Source organism: Coccinella septempunctata, chromosome 3, assembly GCF_907165205.1.
Source record: "Coccinella septempunctata chromosome 3, icCocSept1.1, whole genome shotgun sequence".
NCBI classification, from domain to species: Eukaryota; Metazoa; Arthropoda; class Insecta; order Coleoptera; family Coccinellidae; genus Coccinella; species Coccinella septempunctata.
In genome coordinates, this window is record NC_058191.1 from 24256316 (window position 1) to 24270410 (window position 14095).

Consider the following 14095-nt stretch of genomic DNA (forward strand, 5'->3'; position numbering starts at 1 on the left):
TCACTGGTAAGATGTAGGATTGCGAGAATTGGGCTAAATCTTCTTTCTATTGGTGTGTTGTATGTGTGGGTGTAAGGGGGAAGGATGCGTTTTATAGCCTCTCCTCTCAAATGCCAACCTCACCTACTCGCGGTGCACCCTGTTCTTACGAACGAAGCTCTGGCGACCGAACATGAGCGGCATAACTCTGTTTCCTACAATTGCCTAGCCTAAACATTGGCTTGAGCAGGAAATGGCTCTCTGCGTTGCTTAAGTTAAGTCTTAGACCTTGTTGTCTCAAGATACCTGTGCCACAAGTTAGTCGAAACCGCATCCAAAGTTGTACTAACAGCGTTACAAATGCAGCTTTTAAACACCTTATAATGCAGCTCCTACAAAAAGATGGATCAGTCGAACAAGACAAAATTTGTATCCGGAGGTAAAATTCCCTCCCATTCGGATCTCCGGGAGAGGGTGCCTGAGCGAGTGAATCATCGTACATCCACATATGAAAATCACATAGGTTCTCCAGTATGGAACCTTGATAGACAACCCCAAGGCTGACCGACCCGAGAGGCGTACCGCCCTAATCGATAAGGAACTGCAACGAACATCCATTGCAATAGTTGCCTTAAGCGAGACACGCTTTTCGGACGAAGGTAGCTTGGTAGAACAAGCGTATACCTTTTTCTGGAAGGGCCTGCCGGAAGGCGAAATCAGACAACATGGCGTCGGCTTTGCCATTAGAAACAACTTGGCCGCCAAACTAACCGAAAATCAACTTGGCATCTCAGAACTCATAATGACCCTACGCTTTCCCGCAGCAAATAGAGGTGTTGGTCATTAAACCCAGAGCAGATCTGGAATGCTGGACTGATCATAGGCTGGTAATTTCGAGAATGGAGATCTCAATGCAATGAACTTCATAATAATCACTGATGTGAGTTTAGATGTAAGACAACCCCTCGCCCCCCTACAATACTGTTAAATTTGAGACCAACGGCACCGGAAGTAGTTTGAATGGCAGATGCGTGCCCTTGGAAAGACGAAAAGCAACGGAGATCTACACGTTTCCAGATTAAATTCTGTACACATTTTCCGATAACTTGAAGTCTTGGTTCTGGCTGGCGAACGAGTCGTAACATCCGAGATGCGTTGGAGATCAGACACCCTTCTCTTTCTGTTTAGTTCACTTTTCAACCATTTCTCACACTGCAGTCTTTACATAATATTTGAAAATTCGTTTAACTGTGTGTAAGAGACTGTTTTTGATTTCTATCTATGCTTTTATTTGATTGATGACTGATACATATTTCCGTTTATTTCACAGATTCTTTCTTGCCTTTGTACAGTTGTGCCAATTATTTAATGCTAAATTGTATATTACTGCTAATAAAGTTTCATATTGCTATCAACTGATGAATTTTATGATTGTGTGTTTGTGAGTATGGTGATCCCTATTTCGATATACTGGATAAATTTGTGAACTCTGATTTTGACGTGTTCCTCATTCCAGATCTCAGTGTAAGCAGTGGAAAAATATCAACGGGGTACCATACATATCTTCGTATGATACATGAAAAAACAGAGATAAAAACCTCAGAAAAAACTCTGTTTGCCCGTACAAGTGTTATCATTGACACCCAAGATAGTAGAGAACTTTGTCTTTGACTAGAAGCCACCAGGGTAGGTTTGCTTTTTTCCCTATAAGGAATAACTCGAGATCTCAGAGGAAAATCCATAGAAAGGGGCACCAATTTGGCTATCGCTTTGGGCCCACAGTTCGTTTGATAGATTGGTCCACCACTACCAATTGTTTATTGGCCCATTCTGAACGTCAGGTATGTCAGGATGAATGAGAAGTTTTTTCTACCCAAACTCGACAAAATGGATATAAGGAGCATGAATTTTCTGCTCATGCATAGCCGCTAGCCAAAGCAGGAAAAAAAGAGTTTTAATGAAATTATTTTTACTATCTTCACATTTCTTCAATTGGATCTATACCTAACAATTCCAAGGTTTTATGGAAAATCTGTTCCAGTGATCTCAGAAGATGAATCCTAGCATTCAGTGTTGGTATCAAGTGGGGTTTCGGCGTCTGAAACGAAAAAATTGGATACTGAGTGTTACAGTTACTTAAATCATTAGAACATAATTACCACAAGGATCCTTATTCTTCTATAGTAAACACTGAATACAGAACACATGCTGGAGAGGAATGAAACCAAATAATGAGGATTCACAATGCCTTTACCGGCATCTCTCACGCATGAACGAATCAAGAGAGGAAACTGCATTATATACACAAATAAAAGCTCCCATTCTTCCTTAAAAAAAACACATGATTCAAATAATCAGTTATATTTTACCAAATGTATAAGAATATCATAAAATAGCAGACGCAGTAGAGGTTAATTCTGGAAATTTCTAGAATATATACCAAAATAATGATTTATTGAGATGTTCAAAAAAGTTCTTCAGTTTTTCCATTATACACCCTTTTTGAGTAATTTCAAATTTTCTCCCTAAAGATTCGTGAAATTTTCTTATGGATGAGTGTCACCCATAGACATAGACAGATTACAGTCAACCCCGCATCGAATATTAAAAAAAAAGACGTTCATATTCTTATAAACACAATTTTATGGTTACATTCAGCCATTTGTTACTTCATAATTGTTATATGATACTTGATACTGATAAGTGCTATTTGATGCTGCATAAACCCACACTTAGTGTGAATTTATGCAACCTCACATAGGGGGTTGAAAAAACTACTCAATTTTATTACTAGAAAATGAGGGTCACTTGAAATCAAATGATGGGTTTCAGCGTTTTCATTACTTATTGGTTGAAGACATATTAAGTTCATTCCAGACTTATGCACAACCATATATAATCCATCGATTGGACAATCTCAAACCACTTTGAATATACCATTTCATATCTTTTTATAATAATGAAGTCTAGAGACAGGGCTATATGAGATGTGTTCTAGAATACTTACTGGTTGGTTCAGAAGTGAAAAATCAATATTATGTATAGGGCTAAGTGGAGGATATATTCCATCAGCTACTCTTCTTTCGAATTCTTTGAACAGAGTTGATAGTCTTGCACAATTGTAGAAGATGAAAGATGCACCTGCAAATAGATGTCAATAAAACATCTGATATATCTCTTTATGATATGCATTGCAAGCCGAAAGTTTGGATAGAATTAAGTATTTTGTATTACGTCCACAAAGGAGAAAAAGATCCAAACAGTTTGATGTTTATTTGAAATTACTGTTTAGTGAAACCAGAGATTACTCACCCTTGTTTGCACAGCTCAGATCATTCAAAGAAACTCTGACATTTTTGTGAGGCTTATTTTGAAGCAATTCAATAGTTACTGAGGCTTTACCAAGTTTTTCAAAATATTCATCCCACAATTGGGAAGATTGTTTCCTCAACCCATATTTATGCTCAGCCATAAGTCTCATATCTACAGAACGTTTCCTAAAATACTTCAGCTATAAATACAATTCAGAAAGTAATTTTCAGTTATAAACCTGAATAATTCTTCAGCAGATAGAATAGAATCTTTTTTACCATTTCCATTGATAACATAGCCACACAGGATACTAGTATCACTATAACGTTTATTACTTAAATATAATTTAATGCTCTGAGAGTCACTACAATGCTGTAGCTTAAAGTCAATCAAATTTTGTATCACTTTCTTCAAAATTATCATTCTCAAATATGTAAGATCTATTTCTGTATACTGACTCAATGAATATTTTTCATCATATATGTGCAAGGAATATTTGGGACAGTCTTGTATGGCTCCATAGTTTCTTTCCATACTGAAACAACTTTGAATGGTTTCCTGAAAAGCTCTTTGTCGCCGAAAATACAAGTGGATATTGTCCTTAATAATTCTCACATCAGTTAATGGTAGACACCATTTTTCACTTTCACATTTAAGATCACCAACACTCAATTGTAAATCGACTTCACTCGTGTTCTGAGAAGATTGCTCAATAATTTCACTATCAGATACGGTGGACAAATTTTCATTTTTGTGTTCAATAATATCGGGCCAATTTTTCATTTTGAGTGGAAAACTTATTTCACCTAATTGTTCAATTTTCTTTGTATGAATTCTTATTATATTATTTTTCAATCTTGGTACATGAAGAGATTCGCATATATCATTCACTATGTTGTCTACGAAATACATATTACTGGTTTCGACTTCCATGGTCAGGCAATATATATCCAGTTTAACTTATCCCCAGCATAAGATTTTAATGATTATTATCTTTAAAGATACGATTTTGTATAAACAAAAAGAATAGTATCAATTCAACTGATAGTTCAACAACAATGATTTTTGGAAGTAGTAAAGTAAATATTTATCTTGGATCCATAGAGATGGAAACTTATTGTTAGGTTAGGTTAGGAAATCAAAGATGTCAAATTTGACAATTTCTTTGACAAAACCACCATAGATAATTTGAAACATGTTTATAAAATTACTTTCTTTACTGTTACCGTTTCAGGAAATATTTTAGGATAGTAAAAACTCAACCTGATGAAAAATTGAGGTAAAACGATTATTTTCATTTTGTCACAGCATTAATACATACCTAAAAAAAACTTGTGCAAAGCCTTCATTATCAAATCATAATAAAAAAAAAATTTACATTTTCATGTCAGATTGTGCTTATTGACACTTTTGGCGGAAAGATCAATTTTACCCTAAAAAGTGAAAATATTTCTTAGAACATAGAATATCTATATTCTAAGAAATATTTCATGAACTAAGTATGAGTCTCCGCACAATATTGAAATTGTTACATATTTTATAAAAAACTAGCTTAAACCAGAGATATAGAAGGGGGGAGATTGAGCTTCGACCACTGCGCATCCTATTTTCATGGGACAAAAGTGGGTCCGCCATTTGTCAGGTCATAGCACGGTATTATGATCACGGTCTAACAATTTAGTGAATATTCTTGTCATTTAGCTGCCATTGCCTGCTGTCAAGTCAAAAGAATGTAAACAATAATAACAAATATGAACGTATTTTTGGTGATATTCAGCGGATTCGTGTGGTTTTATTAGCTTTTTTCGCTGAATAGCAGGATATTTACGATGGCTTACTTCACAATTATAGGTAAGTTCGCAATTATATCAATTTTTGAATATCTTTGATAGATTTACAAATTTTTTAAACTTGTTTCAGTATTTCTCCTTCAAAATTGATGAAAAGACTCATCGAATTGAAAAAACTCCATATAGAAGGAAATTATACAATTAAGTCTCTTAAAAATAAAATACAACACATGAAAGAAGTGATGGACTTTTTGAGACAAGATCAACGTATTTCTGAAAATGCTGCCCATCATTGGAAGAAATCTTTTGATTCAGTGCCACATTGATGAAGAGACATTTAAAAAATGTAGAGAATGATACTGTGACCCTAAAAGTTCCAGTCTTGAAGGAATTGTAATATTCTTCAAAAATTAAGGTAAGATGAGATAATTTAATATGAAACTGAGATGATTTTATTTTTTGTTTGTTTCAGAGGGACTTCATGTACCATCATATGGAATTATAACGATATGTCAATCAGGAATTTGATGATTTCAACTGAAAATAGAGTTTCAAGGGATGAAAATTTTCTCGAAGCATTTGCAATAATTCAAGCCCAAAAATTTTATGATCGAGTTGATGATTTGTTCCCTTCCTTGAAAGAACATTTTTTATATTCTTCAGTGATTGGAAGACATTATGGCTTTCTTTCAGTGAAAAATATTGCCAGATCTCATTTTAAAATTAGAATATTCAATCTGTAAAAAGTTTATACTGAAAAATTCAAGGTTCTGCAATTAGAAGACTCCATCAGTTGATTTTATGCAGCAATCGATACTGGATATACAATATTGTATAAATAAAATGAATAGAAAAATGTTTTTTTCTTTTATATATTCAATGCCAGCAGCTACTGACAAATTTATCGAGTTGTTAGCTTTCATCATATCATGTCTTACTTCCAATAAAAAATATCAGATCAATTTATCCACTTTGTGCAAAAAATTTAGTGTCCTTCAGATAGACAAAATCGTGTTTCCTTAGAAACAGAAAATTAAAATTAAAACTTAAAAGCAGAGTTCCAGAATTGCATCTCGAAGGAAAGTGGGCGAGCAATTTTTCAGGGTACTTTCCTCTGATCGTAATTAGGGAACAATAGTGAAAAGAAGCGATTCTGGAACAAACCAAATATTGGTGACGCTTCGAAGTCTATATATATCAAACTACCCCATAAGACCAAATTGCTAGAATCTTCGAAATCATGGATTTTATTTTGAAAACGTTACCTATTTAGAAAAGAAGAAAAGACAATTAAATTAAAATTCATCGTTGGTTACAAACGCTTGAATATAATTCAAAAGGATTCATTGGTTTAGATGATATGTTCAATATTTGGACACCTCATTATATTCACCAGAATACATAAAACAAAAAATTTTTTCCTTCGTTGACATTTTTGGTATTCATTTTGTATTGTACTGAAGAAATAAGAAACGAATTGACCGAAATCTCATAATTTCAAGTACTGTTATCAACGAAATCATAACATTCAAATTCTGAATTTTACGTGCCCCTGTATATAACTCTTGCCACATGCTATCACTTTTAGGCGGTGCTGTATATATTTCCTGACAAATGGCGGCCTTCAATTTTAGCCAAAGATATTACACACCAAGATGGAGCATCCCTATACTGAATGCATGGAATGTTTTGTCCGCAAAGTAAACACTGAATGTTTACAAACAAACGCGGCAATAGTAAACAGAAACCAGTGGCGTAGTTGAAAAGTTGTGAATAATAATATGTAATATCTTTTATTATAGCGGTGTGAAGAATAGTAATGATGGGTGTATATGAATTTGATAATTACATCAATTCGTTTGGAAAATAAAATTGTTTGATATAATTTCTCGTTAAATTGAACTGAAATGACCTGAGGCACGAATTGTTTTCGATATAACTCCGAAGTTTTAGAAGAAATTTTCGCACAAATGGTTATGATATTCCGTAAAAAAATTTCTTTTACTGCTTGCAGACCGCTCCTATTCAACCCTGGGATATCAATTCGCGTTACCAATCTGAAGCACGAAGTTTTGCCGATATATCTCCGAAGTTTTAACGAGAGTCAAAATGAAATATTCACACATATGATTGTCGACTATCCAAACTTCATATTCCGTGAAAAACTTCCTGACTAAGATTGGTTTCTTCCAAAAAATAAATATTTGTTTAGTATGATCCATAACATTGCCCATACATCAAGTTATTTCAGGTTTTGCACTAGGCCGTTCGCTTACTTTGTCAAGGGAAATTTTTTGATAAATCTAGATTTTAAAAAAAAATGGTAAACCACTGATGTGAGGAAAAATTTATTTTTTCAATAATTCCAAAAATACAGATTCGTTCATGTTGATAGCTAGTATTTTAGTAGAAAATAATATGTGATATAGCCTTAAATATCGTTTTCTACATTTTATTTAGAAATTAATTGCAATAATTCATTAAAATTTGCTTTTGTAGTCGAACAGGAATAGAAGAAATATTCCTATAGAAAAAATGAACAACTTCTTATAAGAACAATTCTTAATTATTATTATACAACTTCATCCAGAAAAACATTACAGTACAATGACATAAATTAATAACAAGACTCAGACAATTCTCAAAATAGTTAATGCGTCTATCAAAATTATACTTAAAATTTAAATGATTGAATGTTCTTATTAAATGATTGAAAACTTAATACTGACAAAAAATTCCTTTATAAAAACATATCACAATAATCCTGTAGCTCAACATTTATATGCAACATTTATAATAAGAGGGACTAATTAGGAAGCATAATTCTTTTATTAGATTACTGAATTCATTGCTGAACTTGAATCAAGTATTATTTTGTTTTCAACCATTTTGCACAATTGAAAATGTGGTGAGTACCACACTATTACAAGATAAAAATTATCCATCATTTTTAGTACATATAGATCTGGAAAATAGAATATATAAACGAAACAATAGGATTCTGAAAGTGTGACAACATGACAATGGACAGATACTATCAAATTTGAAAATAAAGGAAATACACGTAGTTTCTTTGATGAGGGGTATCAACAGACTAGTGCAATCATTGCATGTAGCAGACAAATCTGAAGCTGTTGAAGTTTTAGATAGTTCAGACCACTCAGTTTTGGAAATTCCTCTACTCTACCAATATCTGAGAGAGTCTGGGTCACACTCCTTCCATCTGAAGCAGTCGATGTGCAACATGAACTGAAATGAAAACATATCAACATAAATTATGGTTGGAAATGATCGCAAGACAAACACTTTTTAAATGATTGTTTTCACCTGATGCATTCAAAATAATATTCAATACACTCACGTTTTTGTATGTGGTGCTGCAAATTTTTCAGTATCAAATACTTCTAAGGAATCCACTTTGCCTGATAAATCTGAAGCGGCCAAAGCAACAGACATGTCTGTAGCAGATAAATCGGAAGCAGTCAATGTGGCAGATAAATCTGAAGCACTTGCGGTAGCAGACAAATCTGAAGTTTCTGATAATTCAGAACCAATCAATTTTGAGGACTCCCCAACTTTACCAACATCTGATGGGTCCTGGGTCATATACCTTTCGTCTGAAGCCGCTAATGTGTTACTTGAACTGAAATAAAATATAAAAAATTAGGATTCTTCAATAAGAATTGTGTAATCCCTTGATTTATTATAGTAACATTATTTAAATGATTGATTTCACTCGATACATTCAAAATATTCAGAATACTCACCAAGGATCAGGCAATGAAATCCTGGATGGAATAGCTTCCGTTTTCAAACATTTTTTTCCAAATTTAAGGATGAAATCTTCGTCACAAAAATGGTCAGAGCAAACATATACCCATTTGGAAGATTCTGAAATTTTCAGTTTTAACTGGTCCATCCATAATTTCTGTCGAGCACTATCAGTAGGCATTCTAATGAGAGGAAAAATTCTTTAGTGATGAATTAAACAATACGAAATTAGTACGAGACTAATGAAAAAAGCTAGGTATCCCAAGTTACGCCTATGGAAAAATATCGTTTGTTGTTGTTTACTTACCGGTGCATGGATTTCCATTGCTTTTACTGCTGATTTTTTTGCACACCACACAGCGATTCACCATTTTTGCAGTTTCTAGTTATTGTCTAACACCGTTTTCACGTAAATCGTCCAACAATAACGTTTGTATCATTCAAGATTCGAGAATATGTAAACATGTGGCCATTCGAAGTGGGTTGTTGAATAAACAACGTTGCCAAACTTCTTTCTTCGTCATCTCCTTATTTTTTTATATTAAATTTATGAACATAATTTCATTATGTAACTTGGCTTAGAACATATCCTGAATTCATCAAGCATTAGTATTGTCAGTATTATCATTTATTCAATAGCCGATACATTTTACATTGAAATAATTATGTCATATTTCCTCTCGAACGGAAGCGAAAACCTGGGATTATATACTTTTCCAAAAATATTGCCAACGCTGCTTGACAATTCAGCATCATTCGGATAGCTTCGGAAAACACGATTCTTTCAACCAATCGTTGTATGTGGTTTATTGTTTTGGTTTTGATCATCACTTCGGATAACTTCGGAAAACACGAGTCTTTTCAACCAATCGCTGTATGTGGTTTATTGTTTTGGTTTTGATCAGAATATAAACATATAGCTATCTTATTTCGAGGACGTTTTCTCTCTCACTATGCTCTATCTTGGTGTGTAATATCTTTGATTTTAGCCAGTTCGCGCAGCTTGAAGCTCAATCTCCCCCCTTCTATATCTCTGGCTTAAACCCGCGGCTTCGCTCTCGCAATATTTCATACTGAAGTAAAGATAAGAATCATTCAAGATAATGAGCAGACAATTAACAAACCTTTCTACGAGAAATGATTTAGAAAAGAAATAATAATTAACAACAATAAATCAACATCAAAAAATAATGAGCATGTAACGAAAACCCTCACGATGAAGAAAACTGAAAACAAACTCCAATTACCGAAAGATTCCTGAAAAAAACCCCACAGCCTACGTCGTTATCACTATTAGCCGCCACGTAGACTTCCTTTCTTGCCTGAATTAGTATTTTTTTCAACTTGTCATATCTCGCGAAATATCCCTTAGAAAACTATTCTGTAAACATTGATTATCGAGCAGTAAGCTAAAAATTTGAACAGATGCAAATTTTCGAAAAAAATTGGTATTGCATAACTACTTGCTGTTTTCCAAATCCGGAGAAACCACTGATGGGTGGGAAGAAAATGCAATTGACGATTATTTTTGGAGATAATCGTGATGGCTTATATAGTTTTCACAATTATGAAAAATACCAAAACATTAATGAATGGTATTCCCGACAAAACCCATGTTTCATACCTTCATCTTTCACAGAGCCTTTATGAATTATTTTAATATCGCAGTTGGCTCCATGTTGCTACTGGAACTTAATATTATCGTTGATTGAAGTAATACTTCAAAAGAATTTCAAAATTTATGCCCAGTGCAAATTTATAATCTTTTAGCTCATATTTATGCTACAGCGTTGATTATCTATTTCCTTCAGTGTACGCCACTGGACACAACTCCATTTCAGTTTTGTCGACCAACTTCACACCCCTATTTTAGGGATTTACTATTATTACTATTATTTGTTTTTAAATTCAAATCTATTAATTATATGACTACTAAAGGACCGGCTCAAGTAATTTGAGGTCAGATAGCATCAAACAAAAACGATGTTTCTTTACGTATCGATATTCTGAGATATCGATATCAATTACGCATCCCTAATTGAGAAGGAAGTACGTAGTAGAAATGAAAGTTGGTGTGTGTGGACATCATGAAAGAATAATCGAAATAGACGAATCATGCAATTTTGATTACCATTCGGCTACTAGAGTGTACATAAAATGTGTGTAAATGTGAGTTAGTGATATATAAGTGTGTAATGTTTGGAAGGAATTTAACTGTAATTTGTAAACAAGGATTTACAACATTCGTGGAACCAAAATGGCTGGTTATTAAGTACTCTTTGTCCGTATGCCAGTATGAAAGTTGAGCCCGTTGCTGAAGAATTAATTATTGTGAGGTGAGTTTTTATGCTGGGAGTGCATCGTGACTAAATATTGAATCGATCGACTATACATGTTGGTATATGACGAAATGTTAGTTCGTTCCATTTTTTGTTTGTCCATGGCCACCCCCCCGAATTTCTAATAATGAATACATAATCGTTGGAACCTCTAATTATATCGATTTCAAAAATGATTCAGACAATTGAATCAATGTAAAGGTTCCCTATCCTTCCATTATTTGTAATATTGATTTTTGTGGAATGTTATTCCTCCTGATATCAACAGTTGATAGGATGTATGACATCAGTCTAACTTCTGATAGTTATTATAAACATTACATGATTTGAAACCGTATATACCATGAATGACCCAAAAAGGCCTCCTGTGTCCCAAGCTTTTGACATCTCAATATTGTTCTTTTCAAGGATTCTTCACCAGAAAACTATAAAACCATCTTTCACATAATACCGAAACGTTCATTGGGCTGCCTGAACAGGGGAGGATAACAGATAGCAGTATAAGTTATGATATGGTGTCAATAACTATTATTGAATATTGCAGAATGTGATGGCTTCTTACAGCATTTCTTTAATTTCAAAACTGAACAGGTTAACACCCCGTTGCTTATATGACTGTTAGGCTAAAATATAATTGTAATAAAGATCTGTCTACATGAATATTAAAGCGAAGTTTTAATCTCTAATGCATACTTAGAATGAAGTTATGTAGTTTGAGATTGCTGAATATATAATGAAATTTTCACCAACTTTGTTTTGAAATTGTTTATTGGATGGTAGAAAACATATCTTTGATCATAACAAACCAATAGATCAGTTTGCAGATGCTTGTCGTATACTCCTGTCCTAAAACTAGTTCTCCTATGTGCTTATTTTGCCTTCTGAAATATTTGAATTGTAGTGATATATTTTCACTAAGAATATTTGTTTTATTGTGATATTGGGTTTGTTGATTCAGATAGGGCTTTATGATCTTGTAGGAAGCAAGAGAAAATATAGACCTCCCCAAGTGTACCAATATCTCAAAGGTCAAAATTTTGCAGTTAGCATAACAGTTGGGAGTATACTCCTGATCCCACCTCTTGTTAAGTCTGAATTTTCATGTTTTTGAGAATATCCTTACAAAGGCAATATCGAAGCTCAAGAACCAATACAAGCATTGAAATTGGGTCTGTGAAATAGGGCAAAAATTGGATATAATGAATTCAGTACACTGATAGAAATTTAATCCTACCTGTAGAAGGCCACATAATGTTTGTTTGATATGATTTTCCTGATATGTTTCCATTGTATTCATATACAATATATACAGTATATTATATACAGCAATATCGTCAATAAAATAAAAAACATCTGAAAATTCTGCAATGTTGAATAATTCAAAAAATTTTACATCATATGCATAACGAATGTGACATAGGCTATGGAATAGTGAAGGTTGATATTTTGTGTCTAAACATGTCACTTGTAATAATAAGATCTATTTTCATAATTACTTCATAACAAAAACAATGAAAAGAAAACATGTCACAGTTGAACATCACAGATTAGATGGTACAACTATCAAAGTATCCTCCCATATTTCTAACAAGAATATGAAAGCTAATACTGACTGATTTAATGAGTGATGGAAGAGTATTATACAGTTTCATGCATATGAATTCAACATAGTTCTTGCAAAGAGCTGCTTAGGTTGCACCACATTATAGTCGTATTCGGGTTCGGCTTTCTGACAGTCCGAGAATTGTTCTAGGACTGCGCAAAACTCTTGCGCCCTAGTATTAAATCCTCTGCGCAGTTCTAGAACCATCCTCGGACCGTCCAAAAGCCGAACCCGAATACAGCTTATTTGAAGAGTGAGAATAGGTACCACATTATTTGAAGAGTGAGAATAGGTAAACATACCGATGACGTAACCTCTAGCTTAATTTTTCAAATGAAAACTTAAAAATAAATTCTAACTGGTTCATGCAAAACCTAAAAGACTTCCTTGATAGTTTTATCAAATTCAAAAGAAAAACACAAAATCTTGTAGTGAATACCAAGCATTACATTCAAGCGCAGAATAACAACCTTCAAAATTGCATAGTAGGCTATGACGACTAATTTTTTTAGTCATTTTTTCACGAGCATTCAACCACAGGAGGTTAATATATGTAGAAACTGGTGTATATGTAGATTTCATTGAATGTTGTCAACTCAAGATGTATTTAAGACTTTTGACATAAAGATGAACAACTGTTCTACTGTATCCGTTCAAAATTAGGTAAAACAATAACTTATTTCAGTTTTTGTTTGGAAGTACTTACATAGTTTTTTGAGATTCATTGTAAATTGTGCGTAATGAAATAACAGGTCCTTTTTAAGCCCTCATTAAATGAATTCAAAATAGAACATTGTTTTTATCTTTCGATTGCACAAGAATGTTTCCGCTTATGTAATCCAATAGTTTCAGAAATGTTGTGTCCACTTTTTCAAACTTCAATTGGTGACATGATCATTCATATTATTCCTTAACTTTTACAAAGTGGGCATGAATGTTATATCTACATTCAAAAAAGCAAAACATTAATTATTTTGTTATTCAGCATATAAATGTTTATTTTTTTGTAGCATTGTTTTTTTTTCTATTGTTTTGCTTTTAAATGATACCAGACCTGTGCTCAAGCATTGAATTTTTTATGCAAAATTCATGTAATTAGTTACAAGTTTATAAATAAATTTATGAATAATATGTAGTGAGCGCTGTGTTGAAAGTCTGAAAAATTTAATCATTTGGAAAATCAAGGTTATATTTGTCCAAGAAATGGACAATTATAAATTAGTAAATTCGTTTCAGGATGGCTTGTTTCCTTTGAATTAATCCTATGCAATTCTGATTCATTACATTCTGTAATATACCTT

General features: G+C 33.2%; 3 protein-coding genes and 1 long non-coding RNA gene across 8 annotated transcripts in view; 2 read left to right on the forward strand and 2 right to left on the reverse strand.

The window, feature by feature from the left end:
• Positions 1-1935: 1935 nt before the first annotated feature.
• LOC123309265 (DALR anticodon-binding domain-containing protein 3) lies at positions 1936-4409 on the reverse strand. The gene is made up of 5 exons (XM_044892286.1): positions 3530-4409; positions 3292-3476; positions 2987-3120; positions 2139-2306; positions 1936-2077 (listed from the first exon to the last, which is right to left on the reverse strand). Exons 1-5 carry the CDS (start codon positions 4222-4224, stop codon positions 1958-1960), a joined length of 1302 nt encoding a protein of 433 aa, XP_044748221.1. The 5' UTR covers positions 4225-4409; the 3' UTR covers positions 1936-1957.
• Positions 4410-4852: 443 nt separating this feature from the next.
• On the forward strand, positions 4853-5937 carry LOC123310032. The gene is made up of 3 exons (XR_006537319.1): positions 4853-5142; positions 5212-5496; positions 5554-5937. It is a non-coding gene; the product is annotated as an uncharacterized LOC123310032 (long non-coding RNA).
• A 1691-nt stretch (positions 5938-7628) lies between these two features.
• On the reverse strand, positions 7629-8945 carry LOC123309445. The gene is made up of 3 exons (XM_044892572.1): positions 8849-8945; positions 8443-8724; positions 7629-8330 (listed from the first exon to the last, which is right to left on the reverse strand). The coding sequence occupies exons 2-3, from the start codon at positions 8685-8687 to the stop codon at positions 8168-8170; spliced, it is 408 nt and encodes a 135-aa protein (XP_044748507.1). The 5' UTR covers positions 8688-8724; positions 8849-8945; the 3' UTR covers positions 7629-8167.
• Positions 8946-10888: 1943 nt separating this feature from the next.
• LOC123310107 (homeodomain-interacting protein kinase 2) overlaps positions 10889-14095 on the forward strand; it is a 47255-nt gene continuing 44048 nt past the window's right edge. For 3 of the 5 annotated variants that reach the window (XM_044893489.1, XM_044893491.1, XM_044893493.1), the window contains exon 1: positions 10890-11188. The gene's annotated coding sequence lies outside the window, so the exon portion shown is untranslated. Of the gene's footprint in view, positions 11189-14095 lie in introns of all 5 variants that reach the window. The other 2 variants (XM_044893492.1, XM_044893490.1) reach the window with 1 other exon arrangement.

Excerpts from the sequence above, each read along its gene's own strand:
- LOC123309265 (XM_044892286.1), bottom strand. The coding sequence starts at position 4,224 with ATGGAAGTCGAAACCAGTAATATGTATTTCGTAGACAACATAGTGAAT. Across the intron at positions 2,307-2,986 it reads TTTCACTTCTGAACCAACCA|GAAGAATGGGAGCTTTTATT; the intron begins GTAAGTATTCTA and ends GTTTTTTTTAAG. Across the intron at positions 2,078-2,138 it reads GAAGAATAAGGATCCTTGTG|ACGCCGAAACCCCACTTGAT; the intron begins GTAATTATGTTC and ends TTTTCGTTTCAG.
- LOC123309445 (XM_044892572.1), bottom strand. The coding sequence starts at position 8,687 with ATGACCCAGGACCCATCAGATGTTGGTAAAGTTGGGGAGTCCTCAAAA. Across the intron at positions 8,331-8,442 it reads GCAGCACCACATACAAAAAC|TTCATGTTGCACATCGACTG; the intron begins GTGAGTGTATTG and ends TTTTCATTTCAG.